General features: G+C 32.2%; 1 protein-coding gene and 1 long non-coding RNA gene across 4 annotated transcripts in view; both read right to left on the reverse strand.

The window, feature by feature from the left end:
• The window catches only part of LOC126879530 (zinc finger protein 664-like), a 60327-nt gene extending 58019 nt beyond the window's left edge, over window positions 1–2308 (reverse strand). For both annotated transcript variants that reach the window (XM_050642634.1, XM_050642635.1), the window contains exon 1: window positions 1761–2308. In XM_050642634.1, the coding sequence (XP_050498591.1) occupies window positions 1761–1998 (238 nt within the window). In that variant the 5' untranslated portion in view covers window positions 1999–2308. The remainder of the gene's footprint in view (window positions 1–1760) is intronic.
• Window positions 2309–7433: 5125 nt separating this feature from the next.
• On the reverse strand, window positions 7434–9322 carry LOC126879531 (uncharacterized). 2 transcript variants are annotated; one of them, XR_007696106.1, is made up of 3 exons: window positions 9155–9322; window positions 8637–8941; window positions 7434–7889 (listed from the first exon to the last, which is right to left on the reverse strand). It is a non-coding gene; the product is annotated as an uncharacterized LOC126879531 (long non-coding RNA). The 2 variants fall into 2 exon arrangements; XR_007696107.1 differs by having other exon boundaries at window positions 9151–9307.
• Window positions 9323–13446: the final 4124 nt, after the last annotated feature.

A 13446-nucleotide genomic window follows, 5' to 3' on the forward strand; every position in this document is an offset into this window, starting at 1 on the left:
TTTAAATGAGCTAGCACACGACCCCTATTCTCATTAAAAAAAAATAGTCGATTACGTCATCAAGCCCAGATGGATGACGTCACTAGTATGTTATATAAATACATCAAAAAATCATATTTTAAAAATCGAATAACTTTTGTATTTTACATTTTTTTCTTATTCTGTAAATAAAGCAGTTTACAGGGGTGTCAAAATATAGTGAATAACCCTGTACATAATGTATGTGTATGTATGTACATGTACATACAGTCGGAAAAATGAAAGAATACCCATGAACGATCACATCAATCACTTATTTTGTATTTGCTGTCTTTTTCTACAACAAACGTTTGTCATTTATAGAAAACAGCAAATACAAAATAAGTGATTGATGTGATTGTTCATTGGTATTCTTTCATTTTTCCGACTGTACATACTATGCACATGTACATATTATACAGTGCTAGTCAAAAGTCCGTACCCCCCCCTGGTATCTTTTGAACGGTTATACATATAATAGTGAAATTTGGAGGGAGGAAATAAACGGACGTACGCTTCTTAACTAGTCATGACAGGTGACGTAATAGTGACAGATGACTTTACAGCGCCACTGTGACAGATCATTTTAAATGGGACCTTATGGCAAGTGACACCTCATTTGAAAGGTATTGATAATACCTATTCAGTCATACTAATTTTTTTGGGTTTAATTTGATTTTGGTGAATAAATGAAATAAATATAACTTTGTAGTTTCGCATTTAATTATTAAAAATTCAAATGTCCGCCCATGGTTATTTTGTCAAAAAAATTGACATTTTTCAGCTCTCTAGTAGTTTTTACGTCAACGTCAACCTTTTTGACAAGTAACCATAGGCGGAGGTTTGAATTTTTATTAATTAAATGCGAAACTACAATTTTATATTATTTCATTTATTCGTACAAATGAGTTTAAACTCAAACAAAATTAGTATAGCTGAATGGGTATTTTCAATACCTATCAAACGAGGTATCGCTTACCATTGGGTACCATTTAAAATTATCTGTCACAGTGGCGCTGTAAAGTCATCTGTCACTTTTACATCACCTGTCATGACTAGTTAAGAAGCATACGTCAGTTCATTTCCTTCCTCCAATTTCACTATTATAAGTATAACCGTTCAAAAGTTACGAGGGGGGGTACGGACTTTTGACTAGCACTGTATAGTATGTACATGTACAAAGTGTGTTGTACTATTATGATGCATATTCGGTACATTTATTTCTGCTAGCCACCACTAATCGGTTATCAGAATATCCCGGTTATAGGAATATTTTTGCTTGGCACGAAGGCTATTCTAATAAGCGGGTTAGACTGTAGGTATTTCTAATAATTCTTTTTTTTTAATGAAAGAATAAGTTGATTTGAGCAGTTAATAGTGTGAGGTAGGAATTTTTGTGTTGTGTTTCCTATTCCGAATGTGTCAAAGTGAATCTTGGCAGAGCGAATTCAGTATAGGATAATAGGTTTGTCTAATTGTGACATTTGTATTGGATAATTGTATGTTCGTAGTTTACATAAATGCCTGTTATAATTTTAGGTTTACTGTGCTATGTTTAGTTGTAAAGTCAAAAGTTTACTATTTCTGTCTAGATTTATGAAACCTAACTTTTTCTTTATTGTATTTTACTGTTATTGGGATTATCCCATTAATAAATAAATAAACCTAATTTATAATAAACTTCAGCAACATACATTTAATTTGTTTTCATGTTATTGTATTAATCAGTTGTATTTACTTACTTTCTTCATTTGTTGTTTGCTTTTCTTCAACCAGTGAAAATTTATATTCATCTTGTTCTACTTTAGTGTCTATGGAAAATTCATTCGAGTCTAAATAATCAATAAATGCATCATATACAGGTTCTCTCTTGGGTTCTTCATTAATTTCAATTTTGCAGACATCAAAGGAACTACCAACACATGTGTCCTCTACCTTTATTTTACAAGTTTCCTCACTAGCTTCTTGATTTATTTCCATATTAATTTGATTTTAAGTATGATATAACCAAATACTATATAATATAACTAACACAGTTTAATGCTTAAAAGAAGCAGGAATAGTAAACAGATAGATGCCTTTGCTTCACTTTGAACTTCGGCTTGGGACTCTTTTTATGTATTGTGAACTATGTATACCGTTTTTATGCTTTTCCTCACCTTATCATTTGGATATATTATAGGAAGACTATTAGATAGGTATACTCAATACTTAATCAAATTAAATCCAACTCATTAAAACTTGAACAATAATCAAAATAATATCAAGTCAAAACCAAATACAAAAATAAACAGGAAGAAGTCTGTCGTCTGTCATATATCAATTTCTAGCGGAACCGGCCATCTTGAACGTCTGTGGATGACCATAGCCACCTTTACTTTACAAGCCATGAAGAGAAAAAGACAACGTCGCAATTGATGACGTCCGTAGTCTGACTTTCGGACTACCGCTTTCGAAACTACGATTTTAAAGTAGAAATTCTGGTAAAATTTATAGTATTTTTAGAGTCGAACAAGAAAATATTATTAATTAGAAGTTTGTACAAAATAATATTAAAAGTAATTCCTTGTAAGTAACGTTTATTATACAAAAAAAAAAAAACAATAACAACAATATAAACGGGATTAATCTTTTTCGAATCTCAAAGGCCGCGTCTCACCATCAAATAATTTGAGCAAACTTGACGTACTTGAGGAAGTACGTCAAAGTGACGTCACAATTGCAGTTTTTTTGAAATTCTAAAAATCTGTGCTCTCACTATCAGTCTAGTTTGATCAAATTTTTTGTATTGAGTTGTCTAACTTGTTTGTACTTTATTTAAAATTAAAATTTTTCATTATTATCCACAATGAACACTCAGGATGTGACGTCACTAACTGTCACTTTCAGTTTGTTCAAATTATTTGATGGTGGGACGCGGTCTTAAGAAAACTAATAAGTATTTTTCAAAAATTTAAACGCAGAGTGAAAGATTACGTTAGGACCGAGGGCCCAAAGTCCCTGAAAACTTCTATGTTTATTTTAATAAGTTACAGGGGTGAAAAAGTAAGAAAATTTAGTGTGATTTTAGTTTCAAATATGTCATTAAAAAAACTTTTTATTCATTCTAAGGGACTTTTGGCCCTCGGTAATAAAGTAATCTTTTATTCTGCGTTTAAATTTTTCAAAAATACTTATTAGTTTTCTCAGAATTCGAAAAAAATGATTACATTTAAAATACAGGCGTCAAAATTTTGCATTTTGTTCCTTTTCCCTTAAAGTTTGTCGTACTTATTTAGAAACACCCTGAATTGATAAAGAACAAATCTAGTTGTTAAACATAAGCGAATTAATAAAAAAAACAGAATGTTAAGAAAGCCAGAGTCTATAGTTGGGTTTTAATTGCAGTATTTTATAAATGCCCGGTACACCATAAAAATTTAACTGGTTAGCAACAATATTATTACAGCGATATTGTTAAAGAATTAGGCTATAGCATATTAAAAAAATCACTTAAATCTGCCAACAGGTTTAGGAAATATAAGACATTAAAAATGACAAAATTTTTAAGTGGACGGATTTCTATAGGCACGCAATTTTATATAAAAATATATTATATTGAACTAAAATCATCTTAATAACATACCTTTTAATGTTCTTTATAATTTGGAGCACGAAATATTGTAAAATATTTCAGTTTCTCTGTAAATACAGTGAAAATTATTTAAAAACAAATGAGAACTGTCAGAAATAATCGGTCTACCAATAGATGTTGCCAAGTTTCAACTTCATGGCTTGTTAAGTAAAGGTGGCTATGGGATGACTCATAAGTTTTAGTTTTTGTCAATGAGGTAGAAGGTGTTTGTGTATTGGATACTGTGTATTGGATCAGCGGGAGAGATTAGAGAGTTATCAAGTAACTCGAGGAGAATACGGTAACGTTATTTTAGCAATGGAGCATGCGCAGTATGAATATTGAATAACGGAAATGATTTTAACGTTAACGTGCTCCGTTACGGTAGGTCGGATAGCGGGCTTAAAATACGGTCAGTGTTGCCAATGCAAAAATAAAAATTATCCGAATTTTGTGAGCCAAATATCCGAAATTATCCGATTCTAATTAAATGGCATAATTGACATTGACAGTTGACATTTGTACATTGGTCGATGACCTTGACTTGACACAATGTCATATCCAATATGGCGACGAGCAGGTTTTTATGTTTTATTATGGAATATTATGTTATTAATTAACTATTAAAATTATTAATTATTCATATATTTATATAATACAATATAATTTTATAATTATATATTTTATATGGAACAGAGTATACTACAAAAGAGTTGCTCCGCCATATTGGATAGTGCGTTTTTGTCGATGGAATCGAGCCCATGCCCATCTACTTAACCGTATGTCATATCCCCTGTCCCCCATATCACTGTAGATGACAAATAATGGCAATGACAAGAAAACGTATTTGTATGTTGTAAGGTTAATAGAAATCTATTTATTGAAATAAAAAGCATAACAAATAATACCTTGAATTATCCGAAATTATCCAAAAAATTGTTCAATCCGAAAATTATCCGATGGTCCATGAAATTATCCGAAAATCGGATAATTATCCGGACATTGGCAACACTGAATACGGTAACGTTAGCAGCGAATCGCACCAATTCGGCAGGACTCGGAGTGACTCGGCCATTTCAGTTTCTGTCATGTTCATGTAATAAATAAATATGTTGTGTTATGAAATTTTATTTTGTATGTTAACAGGTGTTTTGTCTTTGTTTTCTTGGCTTGGTTTTGGTTGACTGTTTTGGTTTGAGTTTGGTTGAGTTTAAAGTTTTAGTTCCTCTCAGCATTACTTACCAGTACAGGTATGGCCAGTTTCTGTTACAATTATATCTGGTATCCCTAACAATTGTACAAGCCTTGGAATATCCTGTTTTTCAAACCGAAAATACTGTTTGGCTTGTTCAGGTTCTAAGGTATCGAAATTAAAGACAGGATGTACATTTTGATTTTGAACGTTATCATCATTTAAAACGAGATTTAGTATTAAGTACTCTATATCATCGTCATTGGCTTCAAGTAACATTGCCTGTTCTAAGATCTCTTCCAGTTTTTAGAAAAATTTGAAATCCAAATTGTACAAAACAAGTCAAAATTACAAAATATGTATCTTGGGTGAAAGAAAACAAAAACAGAAAAAAATTTAAACAAATTTAATTATTTTGCTGTCAAATACGAAATTTGACTGACAGCTGCCAACTATTAACGTGAACGTGAAGCAGAAATTCAACCACTTGATAACTCTAAAATTACATATACGTTAAAACTTATACCGTAAAAAAATAGCGTTTACGTGTCAAAATCTCAAAATAACGGATGGATAGAATTTTACTTGATAACTCTCTATATTAAATGTCCAGCAAACGACGGCACTGTTGCCAGATTTACCTTTTTCGTTTTAGCGGGAATTTTAAAATTAGTCTAATGCCACTTTGGTTTTAAGAGAGAGTTCTGTATTCTTAAATTTATAACCTTACTTTTACAAGTAATTAGGATTATTTTATTTACATGTAAATATTGAAACAAGTATTGTACTGTGTCATAATTTAAAAGTCATGTTGCAGTATTTTGAAAAAAAAATGAAGCTCAAAAGAAATATACTTATACAGTACAAATTATTTTTTAATGGGAATGGAAATTTACGATTTCAAAGGTGAAAATGTGTTGGGATAGTATAGATGGACACTTTTTTATTTTAGTATTAAGTGGTTACATAATTATTCAGAATATTAATAAAATTACTAGTAATTTGAATTAGTTTTAATATGTATTATAATAGTATTAATTCTCATCATGTATCTGGCTAAATAGCTAAGTGCTAAAGCCGCAAAATAAAAAAAATTGAAAAAACATTCTTAGTGGCCTAGCACCTTTACTTTGCCTGGGGGCGAGGCGAGTTAATAAATTCTATTTTCTTATTGCAGTCATTTTGTGACGGCTTAAGAAGTTACATAAATGATGTCCTTAGGCTGTGAAATTTTAACCGTAGAAAGACATCTCTATGACTTGTATTTACATGATATAGGGCTTTTCACTCAGTCATTTGTTTCGAGCTTCTGCCATGTGTTGTCTAATATTAATATATCTATGTTATTGATATTGCCAATGATACAAACTAAAGACGTATGACGTAGATATATTAATATTATGTGACGCTTGACCAAAGCTCGAAACAAATGACAATCGATGAAAAAGCCCTATTCAATAGGGCATTTCATTCACAGTCATTTGTTTCGAGCTTCTGTCATGTGTCACATAATATTAATATATCTACGTCGTACGTTATTGGTATATACCAATGATACAAACCAAAGACGTATGACATAGATACATTAATATTATGTGACTCATGACAGAAGCTCGAAACAAATGACAATCGATGAAAAGCCCTATTGGCGTCTGCATACCAGGATCCGGTAATACTATATTATTTATCTATGATCAGGATATTGCTGGGTGTACACAAGTAAACAACACTTTTTTGATTAAAAGGTTTATTTCATTAAATCAAAACTTACATGGATACAATTTAAATAAGATATTTTTTCTATTTAAGGCAATATAATATAAGATATATATTTCAGTATAACTCTCCTACATTAACAAGCTTTAACACATTCAGTGGCCATGAAGTATGGGTAGCATCACGAAGGTTTTACGGAAGGTACTGACGACACATAAGTTATGTGAGTAGTACTGTGTAACTAAATAAATGATTTAAGTATGTGGTACCAGCCAAGTAGAGCTTGTTCGAGATGGGTACCAAACATGTTAATCTGGTCATGCACAGAGACTTATACTATATTATGTTATATCTCATATTGCTCACTCATTACTTCTGGAGTGAACAATATGAGATGTAATATTATGAGATATACCTATTATATATTATGGTATAGAGTATAGCTCTCCATGAGTGCCAAGTTTTAAACTTAACTGATAACAACTAATGGATACCCTTTTATCCAAAATTTTATGAAAATTTTGAATGGTCATATTGGTATTAATTCCACAACCCCTTCCTATAACAATAGGCCCATTGTCGGATGTTATTGCAGTAGTTCTACTGGAAATACTTACTAAAATTGTATGTATCTGCATCACTTAGGAGTCTACCCAAAAAGCTATTAATACTCTCTAAACCATCATTAATACATCTTGTATATATAATAGGATTTTTTTCAGAATCAGATATTTTATTAAGATTTACTTACCATGCTCTATCTATGTGCCAGGCACTTAACAGTCTATTAGGAGCAATACCCATTACATTTGACGAGGCATTGTAAAAGGTGTCATATGAAAACATTTGACTATACATATAATACCAACACAGACATGTATTTAAAAAAATTGGTAAATTAAAGTAGGTATCTTTTCTATTTGAAAATAAGAAAGCAGTACAAAATCCATTCCCAAATTCATCTTTTACTAATACTGTCATAAGTTCAAAGTCATAGGAATTGAGCCCATGAGTTCCATCGATTGCGATAAAGGATTTGCCAAACTTAATTAACATTTCCTTTTGGCACAGTATTAAGGAAAATAAGACAAAAATCATAAATGTTAAATTCAGAATGAATATCCATTAGTATGCCCTGTTGTTTGTAAAATAATATTGGAAAAAATAAATAATCTGTAAGCATTCAACCCAAAAATAAACACTGGTTGCATCATCATTGTACATATACCCATCTTTCAAATCAATGCCATAAGAGAGTTTAATGTTTGTGATATCTCTTCTTGTAAGTAAATTAATTCTTTTTAATTTGCCTCCTATGCTATTATGCTATCCTGGACAGTCTGAAGTTTACTAAAAAAGTAAAATATAGGTATAGGAGAATCAAACACACTAGTTTGAAATTGTAAACTGTAGTAAATATTCATGAGTATAGGCGGGTTGACATTACTAGTGAATAACGAACGTGGCTCACGCTTACGTATTTTGCCCATGCTATTGTTAGATATTTTATTATCTATTTTCAAACCCAAGCAGTACATTTGTATTTATGCAATGGCTCACGCTTACATATTTTGCCCGTGCTATTGTTAGATATTTTATTATCTATTTTCAAACCCAAGCAGTACATTTGTATTTATGCAATGCATAGATACAAATGTACTGCTCGAGTTTGAAAATAGATAATAAAATATCTAACAATAGCAGGGGCAAAATACGTAAGCGTGAGCCACATTCGTTATTCACTAGTAATGTCAACCTGCCTTAATATTTAAAAAGTGGTTTAGTGGTAACATTCTTGTTTTAAATTATATTGTGTATATCGACGGCGGAAAGGCAGGACCTCATAACTGAAAAAATTGTATAAAATGAGTTACTTCGGTTTTCGCTTTAGAATAAGTGTATCAGCACCTATTAAACAGCTTTTAGAGCTGGGAAAGCCTTTTGGAAGCCTTCCGGAAACTTTCCCAGCTGTAATCGCTGTTTAATAGCTGCCAATAAACTTATTCTAAAGCGAAAACTGAAGTAACTCATGTTATAAAAAATTTTCAGTTACGAAGTTTTGCCTTTCCGCCGTCGATATGCAAATATTTTACTTACATTTTTGAAGAAAGTCTCAAAATAAACTTTGAAGAGATATTTATCTGATTTTGGTATTTATGTAAGTGCTCTATATCATCCTCATGCCCATAATGTGTTTTAAAACAGTTTCATTATTTTTAGATACTATTATTCGACTAGTACACCAAATAGACATTTTGCAGGATCCTTGGGATTTTAAAGCTCATTCTCTATCTTGTTTTGAAAAATAATTTTTTGAGGATCACATACATATACATTCATAATAAGATGTTTCATGTTCTTGTACTCTTGTTCTCTTCCTGTGCCATCCATACAGTACAAATCTAAAAAAAAAACAACATAACAGGTGATTACATGGGCAGTTATACTACTTACAGCTTACTTTGTATCTAATCTATTATCTAGTTTATTAGTATTTAGATTACTCTATTAGTATCTACCTACATAAAACTATCTTTGAAATCTAAATTTTTGATATCAACATCAACCTTAATACTTAAAAAATAAATAATAATGTGGAAGTTACACATACCTACCTAAAAGTTTTTGAATTGCAATTTTATCAACTGGAAAAGACTTCAACATAATGAGTTTTAAATTATGACAAAGCACAATATTTATTGTTTCAATTTACATGTAAATAAAATAATCTTAATCACTTGTAAAAGTAAGGTTAAGATTTTTGTCTTGAGAAAACAGAACTGTCAAATTTAAAACCAAACTGCTATAAAATTTTAAAATTCCCGCTAAAAGGAATCTGGCAACATTGCCGTCGTTTGCTGGACATTTAGGCCCGGTACTTTATGTCTCCGTTAACAGGCGGTTAGTTAACCGGGGTTTAATCGGGACAGAAATATATGCATAACATAGACATAAACGCAATTATACTTATTATTATATTCATAAATAATTATAATAATAATTATAATTGCTTTTATTACAACGCAAGAGGCCCTATGAGGTACTTTTCTGTCCCGATTAAACCCCGGTTAGCTAACCGAGGTTTAACCGGGACATAAAGTACCGGCCCTTAATCTCTCCCTTGGATCAGCTGTGTACATAGGCGTACCATCTGGTAAAGCTCCTTTATATTATTATGCAATCAATTAACTGAAGTTATTAGTCTAATAAAATGTTATTTAACTGACTTTTTAACAAAATATTATATTAATACGTATTTTCTCTTGATCTATAGCTATTTGTTTAACATCAAAGATGTAATAAAATCGTTAAGAATTTCTTTTCTTCCCTCTTTCACAGGTACGTCACTAGTCACTTTCATAGAAAGCAAATCTGACAGCTGATCGCCATTTGCAACCTGGGCCCTGATCATAGAGTTATATATTAGCATAGAGAGAGTGTCATTCAGAGCGAAGTGACGACACCATCTTTTTTATTTGGATTAGTGCTGTTTCACTCTTACGCATAGTAAAGCTGCTACAGTTGTCCTCCTCTTCCGTGCCTATATTCACACTGAATGTCATCATAGATTTTCGATACAATGTGTTAGAAAGAGATGCAGCAAACCAGTCCATGAGATCTTGTCGTCAGGAAGCGCGGAAGGTAGGCTCCCTCTATGTTAATATATACCTCTTTCGCATTATACTCCTTCCTAATTTATTTTATATTCTAAAGCCGGACTCACACGACTCGTGTACTTGGCGAATAATCGTCACTTGCGTATACTTGCCATGTCGTCTGGGTGGGTTACTCCTACCATTATTTTTGTCATTCGTTCGTCTTCCAACTGTTGTCGGTAATGACCCGAGTCAAAGGGATCACGATTATTCGCACACTTGCGAAGCACATACTTGTCTATACTTGCAGAGGCGGTCAAACGAAATGTATAAATAATTGGCATTTACTGCGACTATTCATTTAGACCAGTGCATTTATCACTAGAAACACCGGAATAAATCGATTTTTAAATACACCACCTAGAGACTTGTTAGTTTTGTATTGTGTTCAAGATGATGTCAGGAAAAAAGTCTACAATAGAAAATGGGTGGAAATGCCTAATTAATAATTGCTTTTTAAAGTTCTTAACATGCATTAAAAAGTGCATAAACATGTCAAAATAAGCATATTAAGAGCCAAGTTTTGTTACTCGATGATTTTTTGAGGTTGCTGAATATGACTACGCTATCAGAACCTACCCCCGGAGAACCTGGTGCCCAGGGTCACTACTATGGCACGTTATCTGGAGGTTCGAGGGCTAACAGCCCTAAATTGATGCAATCAGTTTACTTGGAGGTTTGTGGAGTCGCTTAATACGAATATCCCATCAGAACCGACCCCCGTAGCCCCTGGTGCCCAGTGTCACTGCTGTAGCACGTCATCTTCTGGAGTTTCAAATCAAGCATTTTAAAGGCGTATTTGGTACAATCATTCAAGCTTAAAATGGATCCAAACCTCGCAATTCTAATTGCCTTCATCGATCTTCTTGAAAATTTGGAATTAAGTTCATTTTACCCTCCTCTTCAAACTTGACTTGGTTGCAAAGTATGCTTTTTATTTTTAAGGGCTGAAAACTACCCCTACTGCAATAAATTTAAAACTAATGAATTAAGAGGAAACAGTAGCGATCAACAGGTAGCGAAAACGCGTTCCAAGATTGCGGCTGTAATTTTGAATATTTTTTCGAGATATTTGGCACACGTATTCGTAATATAATAAAGAATGGCGGTACAGAGCCCAATTTGAAAAATATATTAATATGTGGAAATTACTCTGTAATTAAATACAATATTAAAAAAACGAGCATGTACTGCCATTAAGAAGAACAAAAAAGTACACTTTCTTCAAATAAACTTTTTTATCCGATGTTGTGTCATTTTGGAACTACTAATGAAATAAAAAATTTTAGTAGTTCCAAAATGACACAAAATCTAGGCATCGGATAAAAAAGTTTATTTGGAGAAAGTGTATTTTTTTGTTTTTCTTAATGGCGGTACAGGGCTCGTTTTTTTAATATTGTATTTAATTACAGAGTAATTTCCACATATTAATATATTTTTCAAATTGGGCTCTGTACCGCCATTCTTTATTATAATACGAATACGTGTGGCAAATATCTCGAAAGAATATTCAAAATTACAGCCGCAATCTTGGAACGCGTTTTCGCTACCGTTTTCTCTTAATTAAAGCGTTAATGGGATGGGCTATAATTATGTTCAAATAATATGTTAAATGCGAAATCAGAGACAGTTTGTGTACATTGTACAAATAGTAGGTATGTATTTATGGTAGGGAAGCCTAAGCGGGGATTTTGCAGTTACTCGAGCGCGTCAGATTACTACATGGGGAGAAACTTTGTACCCTGAAAATGTACCTCTACCATATATTGGCTCTTAATGCAAGGAGTTCGTTAAGGTGGGGCCGAAAAAAAAACTATCCTTAGAAAACTCGAAATCGTCAGATTAAGAAAAACAGTGTATATTTAAAAAATCTGACGATTTGAGCGGGGCGCAAGGAAATGGGCGAGTCCCAAAGTTTCAAAAGAAAAAAGCGAATATTTCACGAAATGAATGACAGATCGAAAAACTAAAAAGCATGTGCTCAATATTTTTCAAAAATCTATCGAATGATACCAAACACTACTTCCCACGGAGAAGGGTGGGGGGTAAATTTAAAATTTTAAATACGAATCCCGCGATATTTAGCGAAATAAACATCAGATCGAAAAACTGAAAAATACACTTACATATTCAATATTTTTGGAAAATCAATCGAACAGTGGCGGCTCGCGTGGCTTTAGGGACAGGGTCGGCAAGGTTTTGTCTCCTCAGATAGGTATGCCATCTAATTAAAAGGCTTCAATTTCATGGGAGATTTTAAATTTTTGTATTTTTTAATTTTTTTTTGTTTTTTCCTATAAATTTAGAAGCTCAACCTGTTTATAAATTGTCTATGTTGTTTCGAAGTAGCAAAATGGGTTATAACGTCATTGTAAAATTTATTATTGCTTTGGAGAGATTTTAAAAGTTTTTTTCTATTGACATTTGAAATTTGGGACAAGTTTCAAGTTTGACATTGTCTCTTGTTTCATGCGTGTTTCGACAATACGTTTTGACTCTTTTGAGACAAGAGAAATCCCGTTCATTTGAGGCAGAACTTGCCCACATTTGAGCACAATAATTTATTAATTTCGGGAACAGTTTGTTGTACCTAATGAATTGCAGTAAATAAAATTATACATATTTTGTAACTTATCCCACCTTCCGAAAATATTTGGACCAGCATATAAACCTGTTAATCCATTTTCGTATTTTATTTGATTAAAGAATGATGGATAATTTTTAAGGAACTTGTCTAATAGATATTTTGAAAATTCTTTGGCGTAACTTTTAAATTTTGAATCGTCAAAGAGGTCAATGACTTATAACAGTGAGTAAATAATAGTTTTGCCTGGTGCAATAGTTTTAACTTTTGCCTGGAGACCATACAATTCACCGGACATCAAGGAAGCGCCATCATAAATTTGCCTTACTAATTTATTTTTGAATAAAAAAATTTTAATATGTCCATTAAAACACCAAAAATATATTCTGTCGTATGGCTTCTACTCACGTCTGAAAACCTAAAAACCTCTCATAAATATTAGACGTAACGCGTATCGAAGAACAATTATTGATACTTGTGAATGACATGTTACCTCTATCAGTAGTTTCGTCTACGCTTCTACCGAAAAGCATCAAAATGTAACTGCTAATTGATTCTTTTATTCTGTGCTGTGTTAGGTACGCCGCTAATGTCTTCTAATCAGAAAGTCAATTAGAAAATTTGTTAAACAATTTTATTTGTTCTCTATAATTAACTTGATGTAACG

Source organism: Diabrotica virgifera, chromosome 2, assembly GCF_917563875.1.
Source record: "Diabrotica virgifera virgifera chromosome 2, PGI_DIABVI_V3a".
Classification (NCBI taxonomy): domain Eukaryota; kingdom Metazoa; phylum Arthropoda; class Insecta; order Coleoptera; family Chrysomelidae; genus Diabrotica; species Diabrotica virgifera.